General features: G+C 30.4%; 1 protein-coding gene across 1 annotated transcript in view; it reads left to right on the forward strand.

The window, feature by feature from the left end:
* The first annotated feature begins 1,814 nt into the window (after nt 1–1,814).
* LOC149159132 (WUSCHEL-related homeobox 12-like) overlaps nt 1,815–13,671 on the forward strand; it is a 32,569-nt gene continuing 20,712 nt past the window's right edge. Inside the window, exons 1-4 of the mRNA XM_089434196.1 lie at nt 1,815–1,926; nt 3,147–3,668; nt 3,805–4,016; nt 4,223–4,306. Of these exons, the coding sequence (XP_089290322.1) occupies nt 1,821–1,926; nt 3,147–3,668; nt 3,805–4,016; nt 4,223–4,306 (924 nt within the window). The 5' untranslated portion in view covers nt 1,815–1,820. The remainder of the gene's footprint in view (nt 1,927–3,146; nt 3,669–3,804; nt 4,017–4,222; nt 4,307–13,671) is intronic.

Raw genomic sequence — 13,671 nt, forward strand, 5'->3', positions numbered from 1 at the left:
ATAATATAATGTTGTTATTATTATTATTATTATTATATATTTAATCTATATCTATTGATGTTTATAGGTGTATATTAATTACATTTAATAATGTGGTTTTGCATGTAATTGATATAAACTTATCAGTATATATCAGTCACATTTATTGATGTGATTATGCTAGTACTTATTTATAATAAACTATCTTATAACACATTTTCTATATCTTAAGTTTAAAACAATTTTATCTAAAATTAAAAGAATAGATAAATAACCTCACCATTAATTTCAAATAACAAAATCTATATAAAATAACTAACCTAACTTGAAATCTACTTCGTCACAAACTACACCTCTCTTTACTTTACTAATATTACTTTAATAACTAAAATTGTCTTCAACTTCCCATAAAATTATCTTTATAATATCATACGAAACAAAACCAGAAAAAGATCCTATTCTTTTCATTTTAGGAATAGTAACCAAAAAGAAGCCCAACTTCTGTAGAAAAAGAGAGAGTAATTAAGGAAAAATTGATTTCCCTCCTTCTAACTATTATATTTAGATTATTCTTAATTATTATATTTATATGTTTTTGGAATTTTTTCTTTACATTAATCACTATTAAAATTTATGGTACATCTTCAATAAGAAAATAACAATATATTTTGTTGTGAAATAAAAATACTTTTTTCAAAAAATTTATTTAGTAGTTGTAAAGAACTTTTTACTATGCCAATCATCTGAACTCTATGCAGTTTGACCATGGAATGAGAGTGTAAGATGACGACCACATTAAAAAGTATTACATATATAAATATAAATATGAAGTGTAGTATAATTATTTTATGTTTTGTTTTTTTTCGATATTTTTGAGTATAGATTTGGTGTAGATTTTGTAAGTATAAATATGTATAGTTGAATTATTTGATTTTTTTAATTTGCATTTTGTTTGAAATTTGGTAAGGTTTAATTATTTGATTTTTTTAATTTTTTATTGTTAATTAAATTTATTAAAAATAAAAATAAAATAATAAATTTAAGTTTTATAATCGATAAATTTTAATTATTCAAAAAAAATCAAAATATGAATTCTCCTAAAATATATTTAAAAAGATAAAAATGGAATAACAAAAATTCAAACTCTTATTTTTTTTTAACCCACCAATTCCAACTTTGGAAAATTAAAAAAAAAAAGATGATGAGATTGCACCCAAATATAAAAAAAATATATAGTGTGACAATGATCACGGTTATACATTAAATATGGCATGTTAACTTAAGTTAAAAGGCGTCGTTAATATTCCATAGACACCCTCTGCAAGAGAGTATTTTGGAGCCTCGGTTATAGACTGCCATATTGTTATTTGACTTTCAAACAATTTGTGTTCAACCATTCAATGCCATCTGGATCATAGGTTACAGACAGCCACATTGTTATTTGACTTTCAAACCGTTTGTCTTCAAACATTCATGCCCTCTGGGTCCTAGGTTATATTTTCATTTGACTTTCAAACCATTTGCACTCAACCATTCAATGCTATTGTCATTTGACCTTCAAATCATTGGCGTTCAACGAACCATTCAATGCCCTTATGTAACTAACTGCACCATGAAATCATTCCACCGTGAGCTTGCAGCTATTCAGTTATACTATTTTCTTGATAATGGCATTTCTGGGTGCTTTATAAATTGAGAAATGTGATAGTGATCTATTCACACTTCTTGGAGAGCCCAGTGTAGTTTCGTTGTTCTCGTTGAGTCTATAAATTGCAGGAGCAGCAACAAAGTAGCGGGTCAAAGGCAACTACGCAAAACTATATGAATTCCATTCGCACAATATGAATTCCAAAAAGCATTGGCCCAGAATGTTCCTGAAATCAAAGTCCTCTAATCAATTGCCAGAAACTTCTAATTTTTCAGCCATGAGGCCAACATATTCTGAAGGTCAGCAATATTTTTCTCTTGCATGTCCAAACTAAATCAAGCTCGTATACACAAATACATGGATATAATACTTACATTTGCATAAACAAATATAGTACTTTCTCGGTCATCAGATTGATATAGGTAGTGACATAGGGATCGCAGCTAGTTTGATTAATCAAACTGTAATTTGATAACGTTAAGTTGGGGGAATGGTTATTATTTTATGTTAATGATATAATTCTATAATATGTTGATAAATGTTGTTATAATAGCTTGGCATCTCTAAATATTGCAATTGCATCTATAAATATAAATTGTTGTAATAGCTTTGAATATGATGGGACAATTTATTTTTAAAGAAAGTTAACATAAAATTAAGATAATAATTGAAATATTTTATTAATTGCTAATATTAATATTTTTGTTATTATTTTTTAAAATTTATTAATATTAACAAGACTATAAAACATAATTCATAAATATATATATATATATATATATATATATATATATTATATTACAAAATAATTAAATATATATTGCACCGGTGTTTTTTTGGGGGGCATATTTCATAATAGTCTAGAAATCAGTAAAAAATGAGTAAATTTAAACAGAAAGAAAACACGAGTCAATCAAACAGTTTGAGATTGATTTTTCGATATATTATTGATTGAGTCAGAAGCTAAAATTAGACGGAATGCAAATTAATAAATATTTATGTTTATAAATTCTTGAAGCCTCGTTACTTGAGTTTAGTTAGAATTAGAGATATATTTGGGCGCTGGCCATCCTTATTAAATATATACGTTCTTGCAGTTTAAAACTTATACGTTCTAAAACCTATACGTTCTAGTTTAAAACCTATACGTTCTAAAACTATGGGTTCTATCTATATATATGGAATCTCGAACTTTTTATTTTGTCATCAGAGAGCATGCCGCATAATTAACTCTACCCGAACCCAAGTTTAACATCCTATTTGTATCGACTCTAAATCCTCATCATCTCTGATCTTAATTTCGCCTATAAAAGCAAATCATAAACCATGGTGCTCGACGACAATGAAGAAGTCCAGCTGGGTTTCTTGTAAAAGAAGGATCATGGATATGATGATGCCTGGCCGTTACCGTTCCGGTTCCCATTCTCATTCAAGTTACCGTTCCGGTTCCCATTCTCATTCAAGTTACCCTAATAGAGATTTGATATTAGTTTTCATAAATATTTTTTCCATACAGCAGGTGCATTGTCACGTAATTATTTGCGGGAGAAGGAAACGAGCATGCCCACAACAAAGTCAAGATGGCATCCAAAACCAGAGCAGATCCAGATCCTGGAAGCTATATTCAATTCTGGCGTGGTAAACCCTCCTAGAGAAGAAATAAAAAGGATCAGAGCACAGCTAGAAGAATTCGGGCAAGTTGGTGATGTAAATGTGTTCTACTGGTTCCAGAATAGAAAGGCCAGGGGAAAGCGAAAGCGACATGTCCAAGATGCACAAAAGTCTAAACTTCGCCCCAAGGGTGCAAAGACCACATCTTCAACTGCATCAACATCAACAACATCAACGTCAACATCAGTGCAGTCTAAACCTATAACGGTTGGAAATCAACCCCCCTCATCTTCTACTGTGCCAGTATCTTCATTGCCCGGGAACCATTACGAGATGCAGGTGAACCAAGAAATGAGCAATACTCAATGCAGTAACATGCAAGCATTAGGAGGGGCAGGGACAACAGGAAACAGCGGAATTTTGAATGAAGGTACATAGGCACTGATACTAGTGGAATAGTATTGTTACCATGTCTTAATTTCAAGCTGCCAACATATCATATACATATATTTGTGCTCTGTTGTGACACAATTGTTTTCATGTCTAATATTAAGCTCGGTCTGCAGGAGGTGTGCAGGAGGACTCCGTGACTAACGCTAACCGATCAATAATTGTATTCATCGATGACATTCCAATGGAAGTCCCCAAGGAGCCCCTGAACTTCAGGGCTTTCTTCGGGGATGATGCACTTTTACTCCATTCCTCTGGCGAGTTGGTGCTAGTGAATGAATGGGGATTCACCTTGGAAGGCCTGCAGCATGGAGCTAAATATTTCTTGGTATGCTATACATATTCCTTATGTTCATTTATATGGAATCAGCCTTAGTATAATTAAGTCTCAAAAAATTAAATAAATATAGAAGTGTATTGGTCTGATCTGAGTGGCCTTATGGGTATATTTCTCGATATTAAATCTAGAAATGTATTGGTTTGATCTGAGTGGCCTTATGGGTACGTTTTTATTCTATTTTTGCAGATATGAAGGCTATTTTATCAATGGTGGATCTGCTTTCCTGGTTCAGCTTCTCGTTGAACACTGTTGCTTTTGCAGCAAAATTCTCTGTTACTGTTAGATTCGACACTTCAGATTTGATATATCGAGGCCATATGTTTTATTTATTTATAGATTGATATTTTATATTCTATGGTACCAAAACAAAAGGCCTGTGGCACTGTACGGCATTAGTTTAAATCATTTTTGTTGCTATGGACCTCATCAGGATGACGGGGCCAAAATTGGGTGGCTCACGTGCTGAATTATTAGTTTCTATTAATGGATGCTAAGTAAACAATTCAGGTGCACAAAGTTTTAATTATGCACCTTCCAAATCCCTAACTTTGAAGTAATTAATACTAAGTAAACAATTCAGGTGCACAAAGTTTTAATTTTGCACCTTCCAAATCCCTAACTTTGAAGTATAATTCCTTGGAAACATGTGTGAACTGTGAAGCATACGTTGAATCATAAACAAAAATAAATTATTACATTATTATTAGGTTTCGTTATTTTTTATCAACCATGGTTGGTTTATCACGGGTACATAATTAGGGAGGATTAATAGATGATAATTGATTAGGGTTGATTTTGGTTTATTATGCCTAAATATAGTAATGGTTGATAGTAGAGTATGGTTAATAGATCTTTGACTTTGGGTGACTATGGTTGTTTATGTTAAACCAAAGTTGTTTATGATACTTTATAATTGAGTATGGTTGACCATGTCGCATATAGTTGATTGTGGTTGACTGTGGTTCACCATTTTCAACGTAGGAGAAAAAGGTTGACCATGGTGTACTATAATTAGCCATGTTAATAATGGCCATGGTGTACTATAATTGGCCATGTTGATAATGGTTAACCATGTTGATTATGGTTGAATATATTGATGATGATTGACCATAGCTTGACCATGTTACACATCGCTGACCTTGGTTGAGTATGGTTAAATATAGTAAGTTATAGTTTACAATAGTTGACCTTAATTTCTAATTTAGGGTTTTGTGATCCATATTGAATTAAGAAGAAACTTTCAGTAGAAATCACATAAGATAGTTTTTGTTGACATGTTTCGAACTATCTAGTGTGGTTCATCGTCAAGACAATATGAAGAGGGGGATCTAGGCAAAAGCTTAAATAGAAAGCAATGTAGAGACCCTTGGCTCAGATAAGGGCTATAAAAATGGCTAGTTTATATGTGTGTGTGCGCCAATAATAAACAACTTAACAAGTAGTATATATAACATTAATTATTAGTAATAGGTTAAATTTGAATAGAAAAAGAATAAAATAAAACAAAAGTCAAACTTTAAATAACAAGCTAGGTCAAAAAAATAAAAGAAATCAAGACCCTATTACTAAAAAAATGAATCAAGATCCTATAATAACTAAAAAAATCTTATTAATTTAATGAGAAAAATGTCAAAATCAAAAAATAATCATAAAAATAAAATTATAATTATAATTATAATTATAATTAAAGAAAGACTAAGAAACAAAGTCAACTATAAAATAAGGAGTCAAGGCCCTACAGATAATTCAAGAAACTAATAACTTAAATAAATTCTAACAAAAATCCAAGCTAAGAAAGATCAAGACGATAAAACTATACATAAACAAGGTGGTAAAAACCAATCCAAAAAACTTATTAACAAAAACTTTGGGAAACACCTCCCTTTTATCCAAGGGACCACTCACAAGATTGTGAAGAACTTAAGGAAACATAAGGTTCCCTCAGCCTTTAGGCCTCTAAATACCATCTGAAGTTCCCTAAGATTCGTCAAAGACTCGGTGGACCTTAAATAATTAAAAGGTGTTTATGTTACCCTTTGCTCTTGTGGGTCTCCTTACATAGGTGAGACCAATTGCTCAATTAATCAAAGGATTCATGAGCACGCCACTGACATTAAGAATGGTAGGACCCGCTCCTCTACTTTGGCGGAGCATGCTGATGAATCTAAGTATCACATATGCATTGAGGGTGCCCAAGTCATTGCCAGGATTAGTCATTTCCGTCATCGAAAATTTAGGGAGGCCCTAGAAATTGAAAAAAGACCCAATAATTTGAATAGAGACAGTGGTTGGAATATTAGCATAAGTTGGGTCCCCATCCTATCTTCTTAATTGTTAATTTTATTTATTTTTTTATTTTTTTATGTGTTTGTTTTTCTTGTTTCCCAAAGTTTTTGTTAATAAGTTTTTTGGATTGGTTTTTACCACCTTGTTTAAGTATAGTTTTATCATCTTGATCTTTCTTAGCTTGCATTTTTGTTAGACTTTATTTAGGTTATTAATTTCTTGCAATATCTTTAGGGCCTTGGCCCCTTATTTTATAGTTGACTTTGTTTCTTAGTCTTTCTTTAATTATAATTTTATTTTTATTTTTATATTTATGATTATTTTGGCATTTTGGCATTTTTCTCATTAAATTAATAAGAATTTTTTAGTTATTATAGGGTCTTCACTCATTTATTTAGTAATGGGTCTTGATTTATATTATTTTTTTACCTCACTCCTTATTTAAAGTTTGACTTTGAATTTTTTTTATTCTTTTTCTATCCAAATTTAGCCTATTACTAATAATTAATGTTATATATATACTAGTTGTTTATATATATATATATATATATCTATATATATATATATATATATATATATATATATATATATATACTTATAAACTAGTCATTTTTATAGTCGTTATTGGAACCAGGGGTCTCTACATCGTTCTCTATTTAAGCTTTTGCCCAGATCTGCCTCTTCATCATATTCTAATGATGAACCACACTAGATGGTTTGAAATGCGTTGGTAAAAATTATCCTATGTGATTTCTACTGAAAGTTTCTTCTTAATGGTTGTCCTTGTCTAACTATAGTAGACTATAATTGATTAGATTTACAATGATTGATTATGTTTAACCATGCTTGACTATGTTGACCATGGTTGACAATGCTTAACCATGTAGATCATGGTTGACCTTGGTTTGACCATGTTTTCCCTTTGTTGTCCATAGGTGACCATGGTAGTCCATGTTGAGTATAGTTGGCCATGGTCAACCATGGTTGGTCATGGTTAACCATGGTTGACTATGGTGAATATATATTTGACTATGGGTGAATATGGTTAACCAACCTTGTCATCATTTAACTATAGATGACTATGTTGACCATGATTGAATATGGTTTTGTCATGTTTGACCTTGGTTGACCAGGTTGGCCATCTTGACCAAGTTGACCATGGTTAATCATGTTGTCTATGGTCGACTATGATTGACCATGGATGACCATGGTTGACTGTGTTTGATCGAGGTCAACAATTAGTTAGTCATGGTTAGCTATGGTTTTGTTTGTCACATTACAAATTTGATATTTATTCATTGCATTGTCACATTATTTTTTGGTCTAGTTACAATGTTGTTTGTTGTTCATCGTATTACAAAATATATTGTTGTTTGTCATATTTGCAATGTCATTTGTTGTTTATCACATTGTGATGTCATTTTTTATTCATTACATTGCAATGTTTGTTGTTTTTTACATTGCGAGGTCATTTGTTGTTCATGACATTGCAAAGTGTATTATTGTCCATCACATTGCAATGCCAATTGTTGGTTATTACATTGTGACATCATTTCTTGTCTAATTGGAACATCATTTGTTTTCCATCACATTACAGCATCATATTTTATTCATCACATTGTGACATTGTTTGTTGTTTGTCAAATTATGATGTTAAAATGTGATTTTGTTTGTTGTCCATCACATTGCAACATTGATTGTGTTAATCACATTGCGACTTCAATTTTCATTTATTAATAATTGTGTTAATTTCTATTAAGTAATATATTGACTTCTACTAATATTTATTAATGTTTATTAGCATCTACTAATGTTTGTATATAAATGTTTACTAATCTCTAAACTATGTTCATACATTAATATGTCCAATTATTTTTATGTATAGTTATAGTTATTGATGTCTAATATTTATATCATTCCAGTTTTATGTATGGTTCTACTCTCATATTTAATTCAAAAATTATCTCTCTAATAGAACAATCATCAAGTGTAATTTATTGATCAAACATATTTATATAAACCATTACTGAAGTGGTGGACTAATTTTTATATAGTTAATTACCATTATAATAGGCTAATAGACCTATATTATATTCATAAATATTAATATAATAATATATTATTTGATAAATCATATTCATCCTAGTGAACATTCATCCTTATCATCCTATTCATCCTTATCAAGGTATATATATATAGATAAATACTATCTCTATTTTAATAAAATAATTATTAAATATGACGTATAACTTGATAAATTATATTTATATATGACTTATTGGTAGACTATATATTTATATAAATTATTAAATAATAATTAACTAATTTTTATAAAGTTGATAGATTAACAATATTAATGCTTATTATTAATATCAATGTTATATAACTATGTTTACTCTTTTTATACTAAGTTATAATTGTATGGTCTTTATAATGAAAGAACTTTATAACAATTAAGTTTATTGTTATTATTGAAAAAATTTATTGTTATTCTCCGTTATTATTGTAAACAATGATATTGTTATTCTTTATAGTTATGGTAAAGTATCTGGTTGTTATTATAATTATTATTGTGAAATGTATTATTATTATTGTAAAAATTTGTGTTGTTATGTTTATTTATTTATTATTGTAGTATAAATTTTATTAAATATGAATTATTATTGTAAATTATTATTTATTTTAATAGATTTATTTATAAAATTTATAATTTTTATATATTTACTAAAATTTTAATTGGAGTAAATATAATTAAATTTATTATAAATAAATTCGAATCACTTTATTTAAAAAAAATAATTTCTATAATTACTTTTTATTTAATAAATTTTATTATTTTTATGGTTATTTTCAATAAAAAATAAGCAATAATGGAAAACTATTGTAAATTTTTATTTACTCTATTCAATTTCTTCATAAAGTTTATTGTTTTTATGGTTATTTTCATTTATCACTGTTAATGTTATTCTTTGTGATTTATCATAGTAAACCATGAAAATATTATTATTTATAGTTTACTCCTCCATCACATCATAAAGTGTAAATTGTATCTTGCTAAACTTATAAAATTTATTGTTCTTTATTGTTATTTTAGTTTATCATTGTAAACAACTATAATGTTATTCTCTATTGTTCCCTGGTTGTTATAATATTATAAACTATAAACCAAATATAAATTCAATGTTAAACGAAATATCAATGTAAATATAGAAAAGTGCATTATCAAAATTGAATATTGAAATGAAATATTAACCTCTGTATTGAAACTTAAATGTAACTCCAGATAACTATTAAAAATTATATCATATAAAAATTTTGCTTCATACTTTAATGCATCAATTTTCCTACCAACATAATCAGCGTTACAAAATCGTGATATGTTAAAAAATTAAACCAATAATCAGGTTAAAAAAGACAACCTATAATCATATAATAAATAAATTATAGTTATATCAAATTTGATAATCAAAGGCACATCACGTTAATTACAATTCCATGTAATAGTGATAACAAACACAAAATGCTAGGTTGACAATCTACCCAACATCACTTAAAAATTAGCGTTGCAATCCACCACGATAAGCCTCCAACCATCACTTGAAAATTCAATTCCAATCCACCACTATAACCATTTCAAAGAATCTCAATTGTGGTGCAATTTCAAAGACTCTCGACTGTTAATGCAATTTCAATTGCAATATTCGTGGGATGACTTTATTATGGTGCCATTGCAATAGCTCCAATAATTTAATAAATTAACATGGAAGTCAAGATGGACTTTAGATATATATATATGTATGTATGTATGTAGGTATGTATATATGTATGTATGTATGTATGTATGTACATACATACATACATACATACATACATACATATATAGATATAATGCTGGAAAGGTTGTTTAAAAATTAGATAAATCTTATATATGAATACTTTCATAATTTAAAGCACAGGATATCAAATATTTCAAAATGTAAGCATACAATACTACCCAACATTCACCATAGGACCTCTTCTATCTAACATGCACGCTCTACGGCTCTTCTTGGCACAACATCAAAGGCCCTTCCATTTCCTTTCATATGGCTAAGGTCCAAGAAATTTATACTATCCACCTATGCTAGAATAGGAAGTTGTCCTTCATTAAAATTTCAATTTTAATATTAATCAACTGAAATCTGAAAAGGTCAACTAAAATTTGGTCACTAAATTACCATATGGTTTGTTTATAGCTTTTTTAGTAAATGTGTTTAATAAATTTTCATCCATATGATTGTTTACTAATGAAACCAGTGAAGGTGCAAAGATTTTACTCACTAACATTGTTGCAACCACTACTATATGTTTTTAATGCTAGTAACAAAATGTCAAACCTAGGAGAAATATGGAGAAACCCTTTTCATATGTGATTAGCTTATTACTTTTTCTTTCTTAAATTATTTATTTATATTTTTATAGAGTTTAAGCAGAAATTGCATAAGAAATAACACCAGTAAAATTACTGCAAAATGATTCCAAATACTAAAATTCCAAAAGCCACATATATATATGACATTCTCTTCCTTTTAAAAAGAGATGAGACATTCTATTCACGAACAAAATTGACATTAGATATATATGTGAAACAAACTCTACATCATATATATATATATATCTATATATATATATATATATATATATATATATATATATATATATATATATATATATATATATATATATATATATATATATATATATACATAGAAGACTTTAACTTCACCATAAGCTTTATAGCTGGCGCGAAGATGCGAAGTCCGCCTCCAGTAACCCTAGGACTTCCAACTTTGAACCGATTGTTCAATAGCATTTTTCTCATTTCAGTCGCAAAGGTTCTTAGAGATCGGATCTGATTTGGGGAAGAATGTTTTTTCAACTTCCCCCTAGGCATTATGACCCAATCAAAATTGTGAGCCTTCCAGATCTGAGTTTTTTCCAAAAGTTCATTTTCGAGTTGTAAGACCTAAAAAAAATTGTTTTTCACTGGCCGACTGGTCGTGATGGCTAGTCTGGCCCAGGATAGCTAGCGCTCTCAAGAGGTCATGGATTTCAATATCTTAGTGGAAAATGGCCCTAAGTTTCAAAAGGCCCTTCTTCCAAGTTTGTGAACAAGATTGATGAGATCCCAAAAATTGTGATCTAGACTCCTCAAGCAAGATCAAGGGCTCTTCAACTTGTAAATTGGGGTTTGATTGGGCAATTCAAGGGTCTATGTCCCTCACCTTGATCTATCGGATCTTACATAGGAACAAATTAAAATCCCAAGATGAAGGGGGAGGTGGTTTCCACTTTGATCTATTGGATCTTAAATAGAAACAAACTAAAAGCCCAAGATGAAGGGGGAGGTGGTTTCTTCCTTTGTAGAAAAGGGTTTTTTAACATTTTATTTTGAACTCAAGGAAGATTGAGATTTGATTTTTAGAAGTAGGGCTTGATCCATGGAATCCAAACTTTAACCTCAAGGTCAAGGTCAAGGTCAAGTTGCTGGAATGATGTCACCTTTAGACTCATTGGAAATTATTTGGGAAAATTGTGATATCCTCATAAACATTATGGGATAGGTCAAGTTGGTAGAATCATGTCACCTTTAGAGAGCTATGTCAAGTCACTAGAATAATGCCACCTTTAGAAGGCTAGGTCAAGTTGCTAGAATGATTTCACCTTTAGAGGGCTAGGTAAAGTTTCTAGAATGATGCCACCTTTAAACTCCTTGGAAATTCTTTGGGAAAATATCTTGACTGTGCAAAACCCCATGAAGGCTTATTTGCATGTGCCTGAACTTTTGTTGAATTGGATTTCGAGGAGGGGTTTCTGACAGCAATAAATTGTTGCATGGATGATAAGACATACCTCCAGGAATTGGATTATGACTAAATCCCATTCAAGTGCCAAATTTTCCATGAATATGGAAATTTTACCAGAAATTGAACCAAATCTCCAACCACTCAAGAAAATCAGAGAGAACAAGGGGATGAATGGTAGCAATCTAAGAGAAGAAGAGGCCCCAACAGACAGAAAAAACCTCAACAAGGAAAACCAACACAACATACCAAAGGCACGTCAAATACCAATAATTCCATTGCAAATAAGGAAGGTTTGAGCCAATCAAGAAGTTGCAAAGTTGAGTCCAAAAAATATGAAAAACTATCATATCTAAACAAAGAAAAAGGCCCCCTATAGAAAGTTTCAAATCCATCTCTTCAAGCTACCTCCCATCAGAGTCCTGAAAAAACCTCAGCTAAGGAGAACAAGCCATTAGAAGACTCCCATAACTCCATGGATGACTCGTCGAAAGAAGAGAAAGACACTTATCATTCCTCAAAGGAAGATACAAGCATGGTTCTGATAGCCAACCCAGCTGATGAGAAATCATAGGCTAAAAAAACTAAATGAATAGAAAGAAATATTTGGTGCATTGGGAGGAAAACTAATAGGGAAATCCAAAAGGAACAAGCATAAAATGACAAAGAGATGGGATACCAGAGCACTATCACTCATCAATTAGAAAATATTGGAAGTAAAGAAGGGAAAAAAGGTTCAGGAACAAGGCCCTTGAAGGTGGAAACTCAACCTAAGAATAAGTAATGAATAATATTGTCTCCTGGAATTGCAGGGGCTTCAGAACTAGCAAACGAATAGCAAAATAAAAATATTTGATAATTAAATAAAATCTAGTTGTTTCCCTCTTCGAGGAGACAAAAATTAATGAGAGAGATCTCTCATCCAAACAGAAGAATATTTGGAATAAAAGCCTTCACCTTATAGTCAGTTCTCGGGGTGCATCAAGAGGCTTATGTACCTTATGGGACCTTGATCAATTAAGCTCTTGAACATTTGTAAGACACAACATTGGATACTGACCTCCTTCAAAATTTTGGCCCTCAATCAAGTATGCACTGTGATTAACCTTTGCAATCCTATCCATTTTAAAGAAAAGCAAGAATGTTGGCAATCCCTTATGGATTTAAAAAAAAATAGGATATGGAGATAATTTCATTATTGGAGGCGATCTCAATACGATCATCCATTAGAAGGAGAAGAGAGGAGTATTTGTAGTTAGATATCATTTCCAAGAATATAGGGAAGATCTTATAAACTCCTTGCACCTAATAGATATTAACCCCCCCCCCCCGACTCTACTTCACTTGGAATAACAAGTGGTCTAGATCTGGGCACAAAGTAGCGAGATTATATAGGTTCTTGGCCTCTGAAAAATTCCTCTCTCTGAACCTAGTTCTTCAATCCATTATCCTCCCTTGGAATGGATCTGATCATAGTCTTTTCTCACTTAAAATTATCCCCTCTCTGAATTATG

Source organism: Pinus tabuliformis, chromosome 5_2, assembly GCF_031772625.1.
Source record: "Pinus tabuliformis cultivar Carrire ecotype Pingquan chromosome 5_2, CPIR1, whole genome shotgun sequence".
NCBI classification, from domain to species: Eukaryota; Viridiplantae; Streptophyta; class Pinopsida; order Pinales; family Pinaceae; genus Pinus; species Pinus tabuliformis.